Source organism: Dromiciops gliroides, chromosome 4, assembly GCF_019393635.1.
Source record: "Dromiciops gliroides isolate mDroGli1 chromosome 4, mDroGli1.pri, whole genome shotgun sequence".
Lineage (NCBI taxonomy): Eukaryota > Metazoa > Chordata > Mammalia > Microbiotheria > Microbiotheriidae > Dromiciops > Dromiciops gliroides.
In genome coordinates, this window is record NC_057864.1 from 11,869,450 (window position 1) to 11,883,920 (window position 14,471).

At 47.1% G+C, this 14,471-nt stretch overlaps 1 protein-coding gene across 3 annotated transcripts in view; it reads right to left on the reverse strand.

Moving 5' to 3' along the window:
- The window catches only part of MIER1 (MIER1 transcriptional regulator), a 59,048-nt gene that overhangs the window by 5,787 nt on the left and 38,790 nt on the right, over positions 1-14,471 (reverse strand). For all 3 annotated transcript variants that reach the window (XM_044003915.1, XM_044003917.1, XM_044003916.1), the window contains 4 exons: positions 9,993-10,144; positions 5,204-5,285; positions 3,867-3,961; positions 1,821-1,948 (listed from right to left, as the gene is read on the reverse strand). In XM_044003915.1, the coding sequence (XP_043859850.1) occupies positions 1,821-1,948; positions 3,867-3,961; positions 5,204-5,285; positions 9,993-10,144 (457 nt within the window). The remainder of the gene's footprint in view (positions 1-1,820; positions 1,949-3,866; positions 3,962-5,203; positions 5,286-9,992; positions 10,145-14,471) is intronic.

Below are 14,471 nucleotides of genomic sequence, written 5' to 3' on the forward strand. Positions count from 1 at the left end.
TCACACGAAAGGGCTGCCCTTCCAGGCTCACTAGCACACTCAGGTCAGAATCTGGTCAGAATCCGTGTCAGACAAGAACCTGCGTTTGGAAAACACTGCTGTGCTGGATCCAGCTCAAATGACTCCCGGTGAAGTGGCTGCTGTTTGCTTTTGCTAGATGTCATGCAGGGCTTGGAGGAGGCTCGGGTGGCACTTAATCGAATAAATAATTGGCATGAAGTATTTTTGATGCTATGCACTTAGAATGTACATACTGAAATTTGATCCTCTCAGCAAACAGATATCCACATTTTGTAATGTCGGGAAAATAAGGGTGTTGGCAGAAACAAAACGAGCCTTCTCTTTTCTCGCATTTTGCAACCATATTCACTTGGGACAAAATAACCCACACTGTATGTATTTATAGTAACAAAGTGCCAGTATCAAGGGGCTCAATTCCAAAGACAATTGATTAGCAAGCAGCCAAATTAAACAAGACTTCCAGGAGAGCCGGGGCTCCTGAATTCAATGTTTAAAGACAAAGCACTGGTGAATGTGCTTGAGTGGCTTACCACCAAAAGCCAAGTTTCCTTATATACTGGGCACAAGTGGACACGTCAATCTGAGGCAAAATTAAAAACAAACAAACACATCTAAAGGTGCAATCTTTCAGTACCACAGGGGTTAGAAAACATCTCATTTCCCAGGATTATTCCTATGAGCAACCAAGGTCAGGAAATCTAGGGGAACGGAGAGCGAGCACCGATTCAGAAGTTATTGAGTGGTGCCACACTCCCTACAAAGTCACTTAGAAAACCATCAGTTCCCATGATCTAGATTTTACTGCAGTCTTCTGTATTTGCTTGACATTCTGGAATTACATTTTAATCTGCAGGCCCAGGAGGCCATACCAGTGCAGAAAGAGCTGCTTCCTTTTCTTCCCTCAGTGAATGAGGTGCCTGGCTAGCCCTGGGAAGAGCCCACGACTCCTGGTCCATTCACTCTCCTCCCCTGGGTGAGGCACTGATGCAGACTAGCAAGATGGGGCTCCAGCCCCTGCCATGTCTTACCTGGGCAGGTCATTTACCTGTTTGTCTGAACCTGCTTCCCAAAGTGAATTCTACCAAGTATTCCAGGTAAAGATTACAGAGTGGTTTCTACTAACAGAATGCCAAGGGATGTGGGGAGAAGTGTCCCAAAGGCCTAAAGTGTGAGCTGTTCACATACCTGGGATGAGGACCCCCCACACACACACTCTCCCTAGGCCTCATGGGTTCTAAGATGCCCAGCTGACCTGTCTGCTCGCCTTCCCTTCCTTCCAGGTTCACTTTACTTGACCTCCCTGAAAGGTCCAGAGGTCATCCAACTGACCATGCACACTGCTTGGGCCCAGCCACCTGGGGAGCACCTTCCTCCCCAGGGTGGCTCCCTTCAGCAAGCTTCTACTAGCTTCCTTTCTACTTCAAACTGTGTGTCTTGTGATTTAAAATGATCTTTAAAATCCCACTCCTTCCCAGGGGTAGGCTGATCAAACAATCACAGTTGTCACTTTGTTCAATTTACTTTTCCCATGTATTTGAAGCCTACTTGCATATCCAGCTTAGGTAGAAGCTAACTTCAGTCTTTTGTTACTTGTTTCATGAGAGGCTCTTAAGTCACCAGAAAGAGCCAATCAGTGACATCAATACTAGATCGCCATTCCCCCATCTATCAAAATGACCCTTCAGTTACTATTTATTTGAAACTAAGGCTCTCAATCCATGGAATTTCTGTAGAGAACGAACACCCAGGACAATAGACAGACCAAAAGGAAGAGGGGGATAAGAAGTGGTAACACTCACGTCACACCAGGATGAAGGTTGTACTTCTTTTTTCCAAACCGTGTTTGCTGAGCAAAGAAATCATAACGTTCGGATTTTTTCCACATGTAGTAAAATGCAACACACTCCCCAACGGACCTCGTTCGCACCTAGGAAAGACAAACGTTTGTTTTAAATCTCATTCTTTTCCTCAAAGGTCCTATTTCACTTTTGTGAATGGAATTTCTAAAGATAAATTTGGCTGGCCCTTAAGAAGTCATCTAATGCCCATTTCATTTGAACCACTTAATTCCTGAGACGATGAAGTAGCTGAATTTCTCAAGCTACTTTTACTAAGAATATAATGAATACCTTGAATGTTTTCCATTGTAGTACAATGTCCTAAAATTCCCATCTACTATAAAAAATACAGAACGCCACACCTAGGTTCAAGATCAGTATGCCAAATGAAGCCGTTTACAAATGTTTACCCCTAGAGCATCAAGGGATTCTAACTTTACTGTCTCATACAAAAGGATCTTTGCCAACCAACAACACACTGCTCAAAATTCCGTTAATTGACCCTCCGGAAGGAAAAGGGCCGAGAACATCCCACAGCAATTTGAAACTTCTTGCAATCAGCCGCAATGCTCGGTTCCTAAGCCACCTCTGGCTGCGTGTTTATACGTATTTGTGCCCTTACTCCCTAACCTCCACAGCCTCCCCTGGGACTGAGCCAAGGGAATGCCCCACGAAACCTGTGTAGTCCCTTTCCTTCCTTCTGATCTGGAGGGCTGACGTGGTGGACTCAGACCGCCTGAAGAAGAGCCGGCACTGGCTCTCGCGTGCCCACCTTCCATCGGGGCCCTAGACGCCAGCCCTCCTGCTCCCCAATATGTTGCCCGGAGCAGCCCCTTCCGCTTGCCGGGCTTCCCTTTCGTCACTTCTAGAAGCAGAGGTTTTCAGCTCTACCCTGTCACCCAGGCTGGAAGAGCAGTGTCTTCCCACTCCTAGCATGCACTGAATTGGTTTCTGACTTGGTGCAGACACTGGGCTGGATTGCAGGAGCCACTGCATCAAGCTCAATGTCTTGAAGTTGTAAAATCACCTCGTGCAATTTGTGGTCACCAAAGAACATGGTATTTCTAGGGACTTCTTGAGTTTTCTGGCTAAATTTTAGTTCTATTAATACAATTCTTATCAGGGGCAGCTGGGGAAATCACAGTGTACAGAAAGGCCTGAGTTCAAATCCAGCCTAGGACACTGACTAGCTGGATGGACCTGGGCAAGTCACTGAACCGGTTTGCCTCAGTTTCTCCTCTATAGAATGGGGATTACAGTGGTTAATGCCCCAGGGTTGTTGTGAGGATCAAAAGAGATAAAGTACTTAGCATAATGCCAGACGTATAGTAAGAGCTATAGAAATATTAGTGATTGTGATTGTTCACATTTTCCAGGAAACAAGCAACTCTGGAGTTTCTTCCATTTTGAAAAATGTGCTCTGAGGTCCTTCGGCAAGTGTGTACTTCATGATTGATGCCATTTATGTAAAGTCACAAATGCATATTAAATAAAGCCGTCAAACTATAACGTGAAGATGATTTAAAGACTCACTAGCTGGCCTGGAAACAAACGAGGCCACTGCCCAAGTACAACAGCATTCCTCTTACGGTTAACTTGTTTCAGGCTCATTTGTCGCCTAAGTCAGGGTGTTAACGATGCCACTTAATATGTCTATAGCATCTCAGCTCTAAAACTCCTCGCAGCCTTTCAAATCAGTTCTTCCCAATACAGCCCTCGCCACAACTTTGTGGACCAGTGACACAGAGAAACAAAAGGAAGAAAACAGGAAAATCCATGTTCGGTGAGCTGACCAACATTCCTATTAAAGGGCCATCTCACTGCCCCTGGAGTATGAACACCAAGTACGGGAGCTGCACGAGCGACACCAGCCAGGGGCACGTGCTCATCCCAGTGATTCTGTATCGACCAAAGAATCGGCATCTTTATTGGAACCACATTAAAGAAAGCACGTCAGTGTCACTACAGATTCAGTTTAGGTTGAAAGAATGTTTTATCCTCACTCACCTTGTTGGCCTGAATTAAATGAAAATCCTTCCCATACGCTTTCAGGCCTTGCTCAAAATTCCTGCATTCTTCCTCTGTCCAAACAGACAGCTCTTCTGCAACAGGAAAAGCTGCATTTTAAGATGCTTCTCAAATGTCAATAGTCCAATAGTCCAATGAAACTACTTTTGGGAGAGAAGGGGGAGGTTTCTCAAACAGGAATGCACAGCTTGTCACTGGAGTGGAGCTGCCAATCCCAGTTAGCGGGGCTGAGCCCTGTTCCCCGCCCTAACCCTGTCAGGACCCCCCATCCCCTACCTCTGTGCCTTTGTCTGGGTGCTCCTCTCCTTGGCCAGAGGGTGTGTGTGCACGTGAGTGTGAGCACGTGCGTGTGAAATGTGCACACACCTCCGTTATCTTTCCACCTCTAGTACGGACTTGCTGTCTTCCCTACTACAGCCTGAGGGCTCACTCAGAGTGGGGGCCCTTGTACCCCCAGTGCCCAGCAGAGGCCTGGCGCATCACAAAATCCTCTGCCCACCATGACATGGCCCCAACTTTCTCGTCTACAACCCTCCTTTCTTTAATCCCTTCTCCACATCCAATGCTTTCCCTCTGGTTACTCCTCTACCCAGCAAGGTGCAATGGCTCCCCATAGCCCCAAAGGCCAGCCATAATGTGACCCTACCTTCCCTTCCCAATCGGACTCCCCTCACCTCCACTGTCTGGCCAAGGTATTGCCCTCTGCCTTGCCTTCTGCCCTGTCTGTGATCTGGATGTTTTACCAGTGGCAAGGTTCTCCCTTCTCTCTCCCCATGCACAAATCCTAGGCATTCTTCAAGCTCTCCGTGACACAAGCCTCACACCTTCTCTCTGCAAAACTGTTGTAGATTCTAACTCCCTATGGTCAAAGTGACATTGAAAGTCTCTGGACAGTGGCAGCTAGGTGGCACAGTGAATAAAGCCCCGGCCCTGGATTCAGGAGGACCTGAGTTCAAATCTGGCCTTAGACATTTGACACTTACTAGCTGTATGACCCTGGGCAAGTCACTTAACCCTTACTGACCCCCCCCCCAAAAAAAAAACACAAAAGAAAGTCTCTGGACAAAGGTCACTGTCCACCTGGCAAACAATGAAGCAGCTCCTGGTGTTATTTAAGTATTTCCCGTAGGCAATGAATGCCTCCTTCCCTTAATGTCTTCCCTGGGGCCTGGGGTAACAGCACGCGCCCTTGATGGGCACTCGGGAAGTAACTGTGAGTGGCATCAGGATGCCCACAGATTGCCCTCAGCCCAAGAGGAGACTCTGGTTTCTCCATCTGAGCACGAGTCTGAGCGCCCGCTTCAGAGCACACTCACCTCTCGCTGCTTTCACGTTGAACCTTAACCTTCTGAGGGCTTCTTCAGTATCAAAATTGCATTTCACCAACTCATAGAGGGCCTGCAACGAGAAAAAGGCTACGATGTAATGCTGGGCCTGGACACAATAACAGCTCCTGCCAGATCTTCTGGATGAGTGTCCCTCTGTACTGTGGGGGCTTCCTCCTCCGGCTTTCCGGAGTGCTCGGGAGAGCCAGACACACAGCCACGGCCCCTTCATGAACATAAAGCATGCCACACCTTTGATTTTGTCACCTGCATTCCTTTAGTTTTTTGAAGCGTTTTTATCTTGTATTTTTACATGATCTGGCCTTCCTCAGTTCTCTTTCTCCTCCTCTTCCCAGAACATAAAAAGAGAAAGAGAATAAAAAGCCAGTAAACCTGATCAACACATTAAAACAATGTTCTGTACAATGCTCTTCACTAGTGGATCCAAGCTTGGCAGGAGGGAGGGAGGAGATCTTCTCCTGTTTCTTCTCTGAGGCCAAGATCCAGTTTCGAATGCTTGTGACAACTGTGTTCTTTCCACTGACAATACTGTGGTCACAGGGTTCAATTTGCGGCAATTCCTCTAAGTCTTCCAAGGCTTCTCCACATTCCCCATCTGCACGATGTCTTTCTTGGCATCATGTATCACAATGGGTTCAGCCATTCCCCAATTGATGGAACCCACTTTGTTCCTAGTTCTTTGCTACCATGAACACAGCTGCTATAAATATCTTGGTGTCTGTGGCCTCCTTGAGGTATATGTCTAGCCCCGGAATCTCTGGGCCAAAGGACATGGACATTTGAGTCACTTTATGTATATAACTATAAATGCATTTGTTTGCAGAATCATGGAACCAATTCGCAATCAATCTGTCCATTAGCCAACAAGTCTTTATTAAGACCCTATTACGGGGCAGCTAGGTGGCGCAGTGGATAGAGCACTGGCCCTGGATTCAGGAGGACCTGAGTTCAAATTCGACCTCAGACACTTAACACTTACTACCTATGTGACCCTGGGCAAGTCACTTAACCCCAATTGTCTCACCAAAAACAAATAAACAAACAAAAAAAGACCCTATTACGTGCCAGGAACTATGCTACCTAAATTGGGGATACAAGTACAAAGAATGAAATGATCTTATTAGAGCTAATATTCTAATGGAAGAGACCCTAAGTGCATAAAACCTATACAGCCTATAATGTTAACAAATGCAAACAGATGCAAACTCGTCCAAACTGAGACAGCTGAGGAAGGAGAGTCCTGGGAGGGGAAGGAGGGGATCAGTGAAGGAAGGCTTCAAGCCCAAGAGGGCACGTGAGTTGTGTCTTAAAGGAAAAGAGCAGGAGGAAGCCCATTCTAGGCCAGAGGCAGGAGATGGATGGTACTGCCTTAGGACCAGAGAGAAGGGCAGCGTGACTGGATGGCCAAGTACAGAGGGGGCTGGCAAGGCAGGTCGGAGCCAGGCTGTGCAGGGCTAGAGGCCAGCTGGGATCTGTGCTTCGAGTTGTTCTGGCACCTGTGTGTGGGATGTCCTGGAGCCAGGGAGACTAGTTAAGAGGCAACAAGCGAGGAGAGAGGCTGCGCACTTCCCCTAGTGCGGCCTCTTCCCCTATTTTACAGATGGAGAAACTGAGGCAGGAAAAGCAAAGTGACTTGCTGAGGGCCACCCAGCTAGTAGGTGTCTGAGGCTTCTCGTCTATAGCATCTTCTGTGTCTCGTCTGTGAAAGCATTCAGGATGTCCACGTGTAAGGCTGCTCTGCAGTTAAGTCTGGGGGATCCCTCATCTCTTACCTCTGAAACATGTTTTCCAACATGTTTCCCACTTAACTTGTCTATTCACCTTCACATCAGCCACTGAATCCAAGTACGTGCTGACGTAATTTAGAGAGACTTATCCCGTTCTTCAAAAAAACTCTCTCCATTTCCATCTTCTGCAGTGATTTTCATGGCAGTCTCCTTGCTGATTCTCACCCTGAGTCCTGACTCCTAAGATGATCCCAGAATGATGTTTCCTTTACAGTAGGAATGTCAAGACTAATGCAAAAGAGCTTACACAGAGAACACTGAAAGCTAAGTGAAAGTTCAGGAATGCTACCCAAAGTGTTGTGTCACCATCAGTGAGGCCGCACGGGACCCTTCTGTGTCACCTTTGTCCACAGATCACCACAGCCAAGAAGTCAGCCTACTGCTATGGAGTCTCTGTGTCCTGAGGAGGTGGACATCCTGCTTGCAAGGACAGCAGCTACACTTAAAAGTTCTCCTATGGTGGCCTGAATTAGACAGTCATAGGAGGTATAATGGGTCACAGGGCCAGATGTGACTGAAGTGACTGACCAACAGGAATGATGGGAGATAAAGCCTAGGAAAGAAGTCAGCCAACCAAACCCCTGGTGCCAGAGCACTAGGCATAAATGGAGACGGGCTGGACAACCACAAAGGGCAACTCAAGACAACACGGGAAGAGGCAAATAAGGCCCCAGGGGCCTTGGGACCACAATACAGTTCCAGACACACACACCTTGTCAGCAATCACAAAGTGTGCTTCTCTGAGGGGAGCCAGGAGCCAGAGGGGGAAAGAACGGTGCAGAGCATGCAGGGAAGACACACGCTTATTTACAGAAACAGAAGCAGGACTGTCGGCGCTGCATCCAGATCTGGCACAATGGAGACAAGCAAGGGAAGACCTGGGGGATCTGGATGGCTCCTAGAGGTCTTTCTGCCTCACCTTAATAGCACAATTCATCCTTCCAAAGTTGAAGGAGCCAGTGGGCACTTCAGGACCCGATTCTTACCAGAAGAAGGGACTAATCAATAGGGTAGAAATGAGTGAAACCTTGGGGAAAAAGATGACGTGGGCTCAGCCTTTGTGTCTAGGAGAGAGGAAAGATGGGCAGAGATGCAGAATGTGGTTTTTGGAAAAGGGTTTTCAGAGTCCAAGGAAAGGACAGGGAAGGCTCTAATCTAACAGATTAAAATTCCACAGAGGACAGTCAGGCCTGGAAGGGTGGGCAGCTCTCCAGATTGAAAATGTGCGTCACAAAGAGAGACAATTCCATGGAACAGCAGCACTGTCTCAGGAGAAACAGTTCCATTCCAGGCTGTGATCTCAAAGCCTCATATTGGATACAGAGGGAACTTATCAAAACATTTTAGAAGGATGTGAACAGAAAGGACGCACAAGAAAGGATAGTGAACCCCCCCACCGTCCCCTATCTCTCTCTCTCTCTCTCTCCCTCTCACACACACACACACACACACACACACACACACACACACACACACACACACACACACACAGCCCCAACAGCTCTAGAAAATTCACTGGACTAAATCCTAATTGGGAAATTAAAGAACCAATATTACTGTGAGTCATTTTCCAAAACAGGTCGGCCTAGGGAAGTAGAAAAGCTCTGTCTGACCCTTCCATTCCTCCTCTCGACCTACATCTCTTCTGCACTAGAAGCCTCTGCAGTCCCTCTCCTCACAATCTCCCTTCCGGTCTCACGTTCCGCCTGCATCAGCCTCTCCAAAGTCACCAGTGATCTCTTAGCTGCCTCCTCACAGCCCTCATCCCCCTGACCTCTCAGCAGCCTCGGACAGTCTTCACTCTCTCCTCTGGGACACACCTCTCTCCTGCTTCTCCTCCTATCCGTTAATGATTCTCCAATCTACCTTTCCTGCCCCAAGCTCCCTGCTGACTTCCAATCTCACATCTCTGACTTCCTTTCGGACATCTCAATCTGGCTGTGCAGCAGACATTCTAAACCCATAATGTGCAAAACAGAACTCATTATCCTGCCCCCCTCCAAATCTTTCCTGTTACAGTAGAGGGCACCATCGTCCTTGTCCCTGGGACTCACAAAGCAGAAGTCATCCTGGCTCCCTCCCCTCTCCCTCATCCCCCCAATCCAAGCTGTAGATTTCCCCTCTGCGACTTCTCTCCAATACGCCCCCTCCTGTCTTCTGAGCCCCCACTCGGGGGCAGGCTCTCATCCCTCTACACCTGGATTACTGCAATAGCTTCTGGGGATCTGCCTGTCTTGTCCTTCCCTGCTCAGTCCATCTTCCCTTCAGCCACAAGAGTGATTTTCCTGAAGCACAGGCCTGACTGTGTCACCAGGTATTCAGGGAACTCCAGTGGCCGTCCTCCCTCCAGGATCGAATACAAACTCTTCTGCTGGACCCTCTGACCCGGTCAGCCCCTGGCCCCACTCCCTTTGCAGTCTCCTTACACCGAGCTCTTTGCCATCTACTCGACGATCCCATGACCGCAGCCACCGCTCTTCTATAAACAAGGCCTCCACCTCCCGGCTCCCGATGTTTTCTCTGGCTGTCCCCCCAGCCCCTAAAATGCTCTCCCCTCTCTGTCCTTCTCACTCACCTCGCTAGCTTCCCTCTGGAAGTTATTTCCTATTGATCCTCCATAGTTATATAGAGAGTTGTTTGCATGCTGTCCCCCCATTAGACTGTAAACTCCAGGAGGGCAGAGACTGTCTTTTGCTTCTTTTCATATCCCCAGGGTTTATCAGCATGCCTGGAACAATCCAGGTGTTGAGTCAATGTTTTCCTAAGGGAGAGTTGTCTCTGGCCATCTGCTGTATGTCACCGCTAGTCTCCCTGGACTAGCATCACCTCAGTCCTACACCGAAGATTCCAATCCTTAGTCCCAACAGAGCTCTGTGGGATTACGTAACAGTGCTGGACACTGCAAAGGGCAAAGATACATTTTATAGCTGTCAGTGAGATCGCTGGGCAGGGAGGGACACTCCAGGATTTACCTGTTCGTTGTCTTTTATGTGACAGCCTTCAGGAATTGCTTCTACCCCTTTCTCATCTCCTGTTCGTCTGGATGCTTCATTAAGAAATTCAATCACTTTATCTTCCAACAAGTAATCAGGGTTCCACAGAAGCTGGTCGTCATTTTCATATACTAAATTAGTAAGACATAAAAGAGAAAAAGAATTGATTCTCAAAACAATGAAACAGTGTGGATTCCTCTACCTACCTCACACTTGTATACTTGTGGCCTGTGTTTGTCTTCCCCTCCCCTTTGGATGAGTGCACTAGAAGCAGGGTAGCCCCTGTAGCCACTTCAGGACTCCTTTGGTCCCCATCCTTGCCTTCTATAACCTGAGCAGGAGCCTACAACCATGTCCCTCCTATGGCCCAATTCTGCTTTTTTCTCCAAACACTAACAACACCTCTCTTCCACGATTCTTTTCCCTCACATTCATTCCCAAACATATCCCTCCTGGTCTCAATGACTTTGCAACAAAGATGAAAAAACCAATTCAACAAAATCATTCCAAACATCCACAGAGTCCAGGCCGAACCCCTCAAAGGCATTAGGTGGCCCAGCTCTCTACCTCCCATGATCCATTTTCCTTCTACCCTCTTTGGTCCCAGGATGCTGGCAGAGAGCTAAGTACCTGCTTCCTCTGTCCCATCCACTGTCAGACAGTAGCCCAATCACACCGATCTCCCACCAAATGCTCTCTATAGGCAATGACTTGCCTTTTTGTCTTCACCCCACCCCTCGAACTGTCTCACTAGTGTGCAATGACCTGTCCTTCCCTGCATGGCTCCCACGTGAGGTTCTGTTCCTTAAAATGAATTCTAGCACTATTTTCTCAGGGAAACTCCCCAGGAGCTGCTATCAGCTTCTTAGCCTTGCAGGGCAATCGAGGACACTCTGAAGCGTAGCCAGCTTCTTTGTCTCTACAAACTTTGTTTTGCTTTCCTGCCCAAAGGAAATTAAGGGCTAGATGCTCTTTCATTCCTTGTGAAAAAGGCTGTGTGATGAAAAACCCAGATGAATCAAACCAGGCGGTTATTTTATAATGATGATGATGATCCTATGACAGGAACTTAACTAAGGGCCACTGCTCTCCCCTACTGTCTTACTGGTTCCAGGAATTTCCAAATTATTTTCACTTCTGACTGTATATTAAATGTCAATGACATTTTTGAAATGTCTAATGAGGAAGACAGTAACAACCCACTGTCTGGCTCCCCTTGTAACCAATGCCATCTCCCTAACTAGTCAGGTGCAGGTGGAGTCTGTGACTTTACCTTGAAGACGGTACACTGTGTGTGAAGTGAATTCATCTGAATCAAGGGCAGCAGCTTTCACCCGCTCAGGAAAGCAAATGATCATTCTTAAGTGGTTTTAATCTAAGTGCATTTAGGAGGCATTTTTAAGCAGTGTGTGCTAGGTACCTGAGATCCAAAGGCAGAAAGCACTTGGTTCCCATACTAGAGACGTTTCATAGGCACGAAGTGAAGTCAGTACAAACTACCTGGGTTTGGGCAGGAGAGTATTAACAGGGGAGGAAATCAGGAGAAAACTCCTTTAGGAAATAGAACCTGAGCAATCTCTTGAAGAAAGTCAGGAGTTCCCAGAGGTGGGTTAAAGTCCTGGACTTGGAGTCAAAAAGACCCATGTTCAAATTTCACTCCTTCACTGCGTGACCCTGCACAGTAAACATTAGCTCAGTTTCCTCATCTGTAAAATGGATGTTAGATGCTTTCCCCACAGGGCTGTTGTGAAGGTCACGTGACAGAGATGTGAAAGTGATACAGAAATGGTGGCAGCAGCAGCACACAGACGGTGGAGAACAGGGAATCGTGAGCAGGCCTGCCAGCTGGGCTCAAGTGTGGCTCAGGCCAGGGAGGGGCATAACCCCATCTCTGGGAAGAGAGGCTTGAAACTGCAGCAGTCCTTCTTTTATCTTGGCCCGAGAACACCAGAGGAAGCGTCAGAGCTGGATCTATGCTGGAGGCCTAGCAATTTGGCTGTGTGGGGGGGAGAAGTTATGGGGGCAATTTGGGACCCAAGACAAAGAGAACAGCAGATCCCACGTCACACTTCCACCCTCGGAACTGCTAGCGGGCACTGGGGCCGCCTGCTTACAAGGGGAGGCCGACCATGCATTTCTGCTTAGGGATAGATTCTCTTCCTCAATGGTGAATTCATGTCTTATTCTTTTGCCAAGCACCAGTTATTCCGACACAGTGTTTCCCCAGTAGAGCTTAATCTGAACACTGAGCTATAGTTAGAAACACTGACTAGCTGGTGACTAAGCTTCCCATGGGCCTTAGAGCCAATAATGCCCTTCTCCAAACTTCTCTCAGACAGTTGGCAAGAGATGCATCCCAACCTTCTGGGCTAAAGCTTTTCAGTTTGGTTGAACCTGCAGGAATTTGTACTTGACTGCCCTAGGCTCAGAGAAGCCAGGGTCCCTCCCATGCCATGATCAGGCACTGGAAGTGAGACCTCAAGTGAGTGGAAGGCAGTGTTGGGCTGGTTTTAAATTAGCTGACTTAATGTGGAATCTTTACTGGACTTGGCACTTTTTCAATCGACAGCACTAGAGCCTATGGATGACCCAAGGCTCTTTCTTTCTTTCTTTTTTTGGGTGAGGCAATTGGGGTTAAGTGACTTTCCCATGGTCACACAATTAGTAAGTGTGTTAAGTGTCTGAGGCTGGATTTAAACTCAGGTCCTTCTGACTCCAGGGCCAGTGCTCTATCCACTACACCACCTAGCTGCCCCTCAAGGCTCTTTCAAGAGCACTTACGGCTAACCAGGAACTCCATCTCCACTTCAGAAATTAGAACCAAAGTCCTATGAGAAGATGCACCTGTAGCATTCACTTTCATTTCCCTCTTCACTTCAAATTCACAGACTATGATCCCAAACCCCAGCTCTGTCACTAATAACTTGGATTTACACTATCGATTTTTGAACCTATTTATCTGTGTACATGATGTTTCAACAAACCAAGGATGTCACTTGGGATGGAATGTTGTCAAGAGTAAGATTCTTACGCTATCAAGGAAAAAAGGAGGGAATCATCTAACTAGAACAACAATATGGGCAACTCATCAACAAACTTAGATTTATGATGGACGTAAGGCCAGGTAACAGGATCAAAAAGAAAAGCATCATATAGCTAAGAAAAGTGTCAGGAGTACCAAAGAGAAGAATCTGAAGAACAAGAAAGTACTGGGGAGAAAGGAGTATCAAAGAAGAGATAAAAATGCTGCTTTGGGAGAAGGGAAGGATAATACAGAGATAGCTACTTAACTTACTTATTCTCAGCCAAAGAGACTAGCAGCAGAAGCCATCAGGTGCAGAGCCTTGGTGTGAAACTCAAATAGAAACAGATCACTACAGCTGCAGCTGCTTATTGACTTAGAAAACCACAAATTAACTTTAGCTATTTTTCATTGTATTTTATCATTTTAACCTGGTCTGGGCTGCCCTTGAGTCTTGTCACCTGTGGTGGAATGGAAATGACACTAGATTAGGATTGAATCCTGCCAGGGCCCCCTGGCAGCTGGGGAAGCAGCCTGAGCCCTCAGAACCATCAGCTGCTGATGAGAAGAACAGCACTGACTGACCTCCAAGGGATGTGAGATCAATTCTGTTAAGCGGCTCACGTGGTCTGATTTTCCACTCCAGGGGGAAGCAAGCACCCTGAAGGCAGAGCCTTTGGTTGGCCTCCTTACAATCCAGTCAACTGCCTTTTCAGGAACTGCACTTTAAAATATTTACTGAATTGACTTGTTCAATGATCTTTGGAACAAAAAACCCCTAACATATATAGCTAAAAGAGAAGTGAGCCTAGCTCTTAGAAGAGAGCCTAGCTAGCCAGACTGAGTTTAGGTCACAATGCTCAGATGAATGATATTCCAGGGTTTGTAGGTGTGGTCAGTGATCTTCCAAAGATAATGGAGCACAGAAGAGGTGTGGTGGGGGAAAAAGGGTCAAATGTTCGAATTTCAGAAAAGGGAAGAGATGGCATCAATAAACTATGGGACAGTGAGCTTGACTTCAATTCTTGGCAAAATTCTTGCAAGCATTATCAAAAGGTTAGAAAACTTTTAGAAAAGGGAAGTTGGAGGCAGCTAGGGGGCGCAGTGGATAAAGCACCAGCCCTGGAGTCAGGAGGACCTGAGTTCAAATTCGGCCTCAGACATTTGACACTTATTAGCTGTGTGACCCTGGGCAAGTCATTTAACCCCCATTGCCCCGCAAAAACAAAACAAACAAACAAAAAAAGAAAAAGAAAAGGGAAGTTATAATCCTAAGGAACCAGCAGCAAGGCTTCATACAGAATTTGTGGGCCAAATATTTAACTTACCTAGCTATTAGCAAAGTACCTCCCACCTAGGTTTTGTGGGACAGATGACTGAACACTAACAATAGTACAATTGGGTGGATCTGAAATAAGCTGAGTCTAAGGATGCAA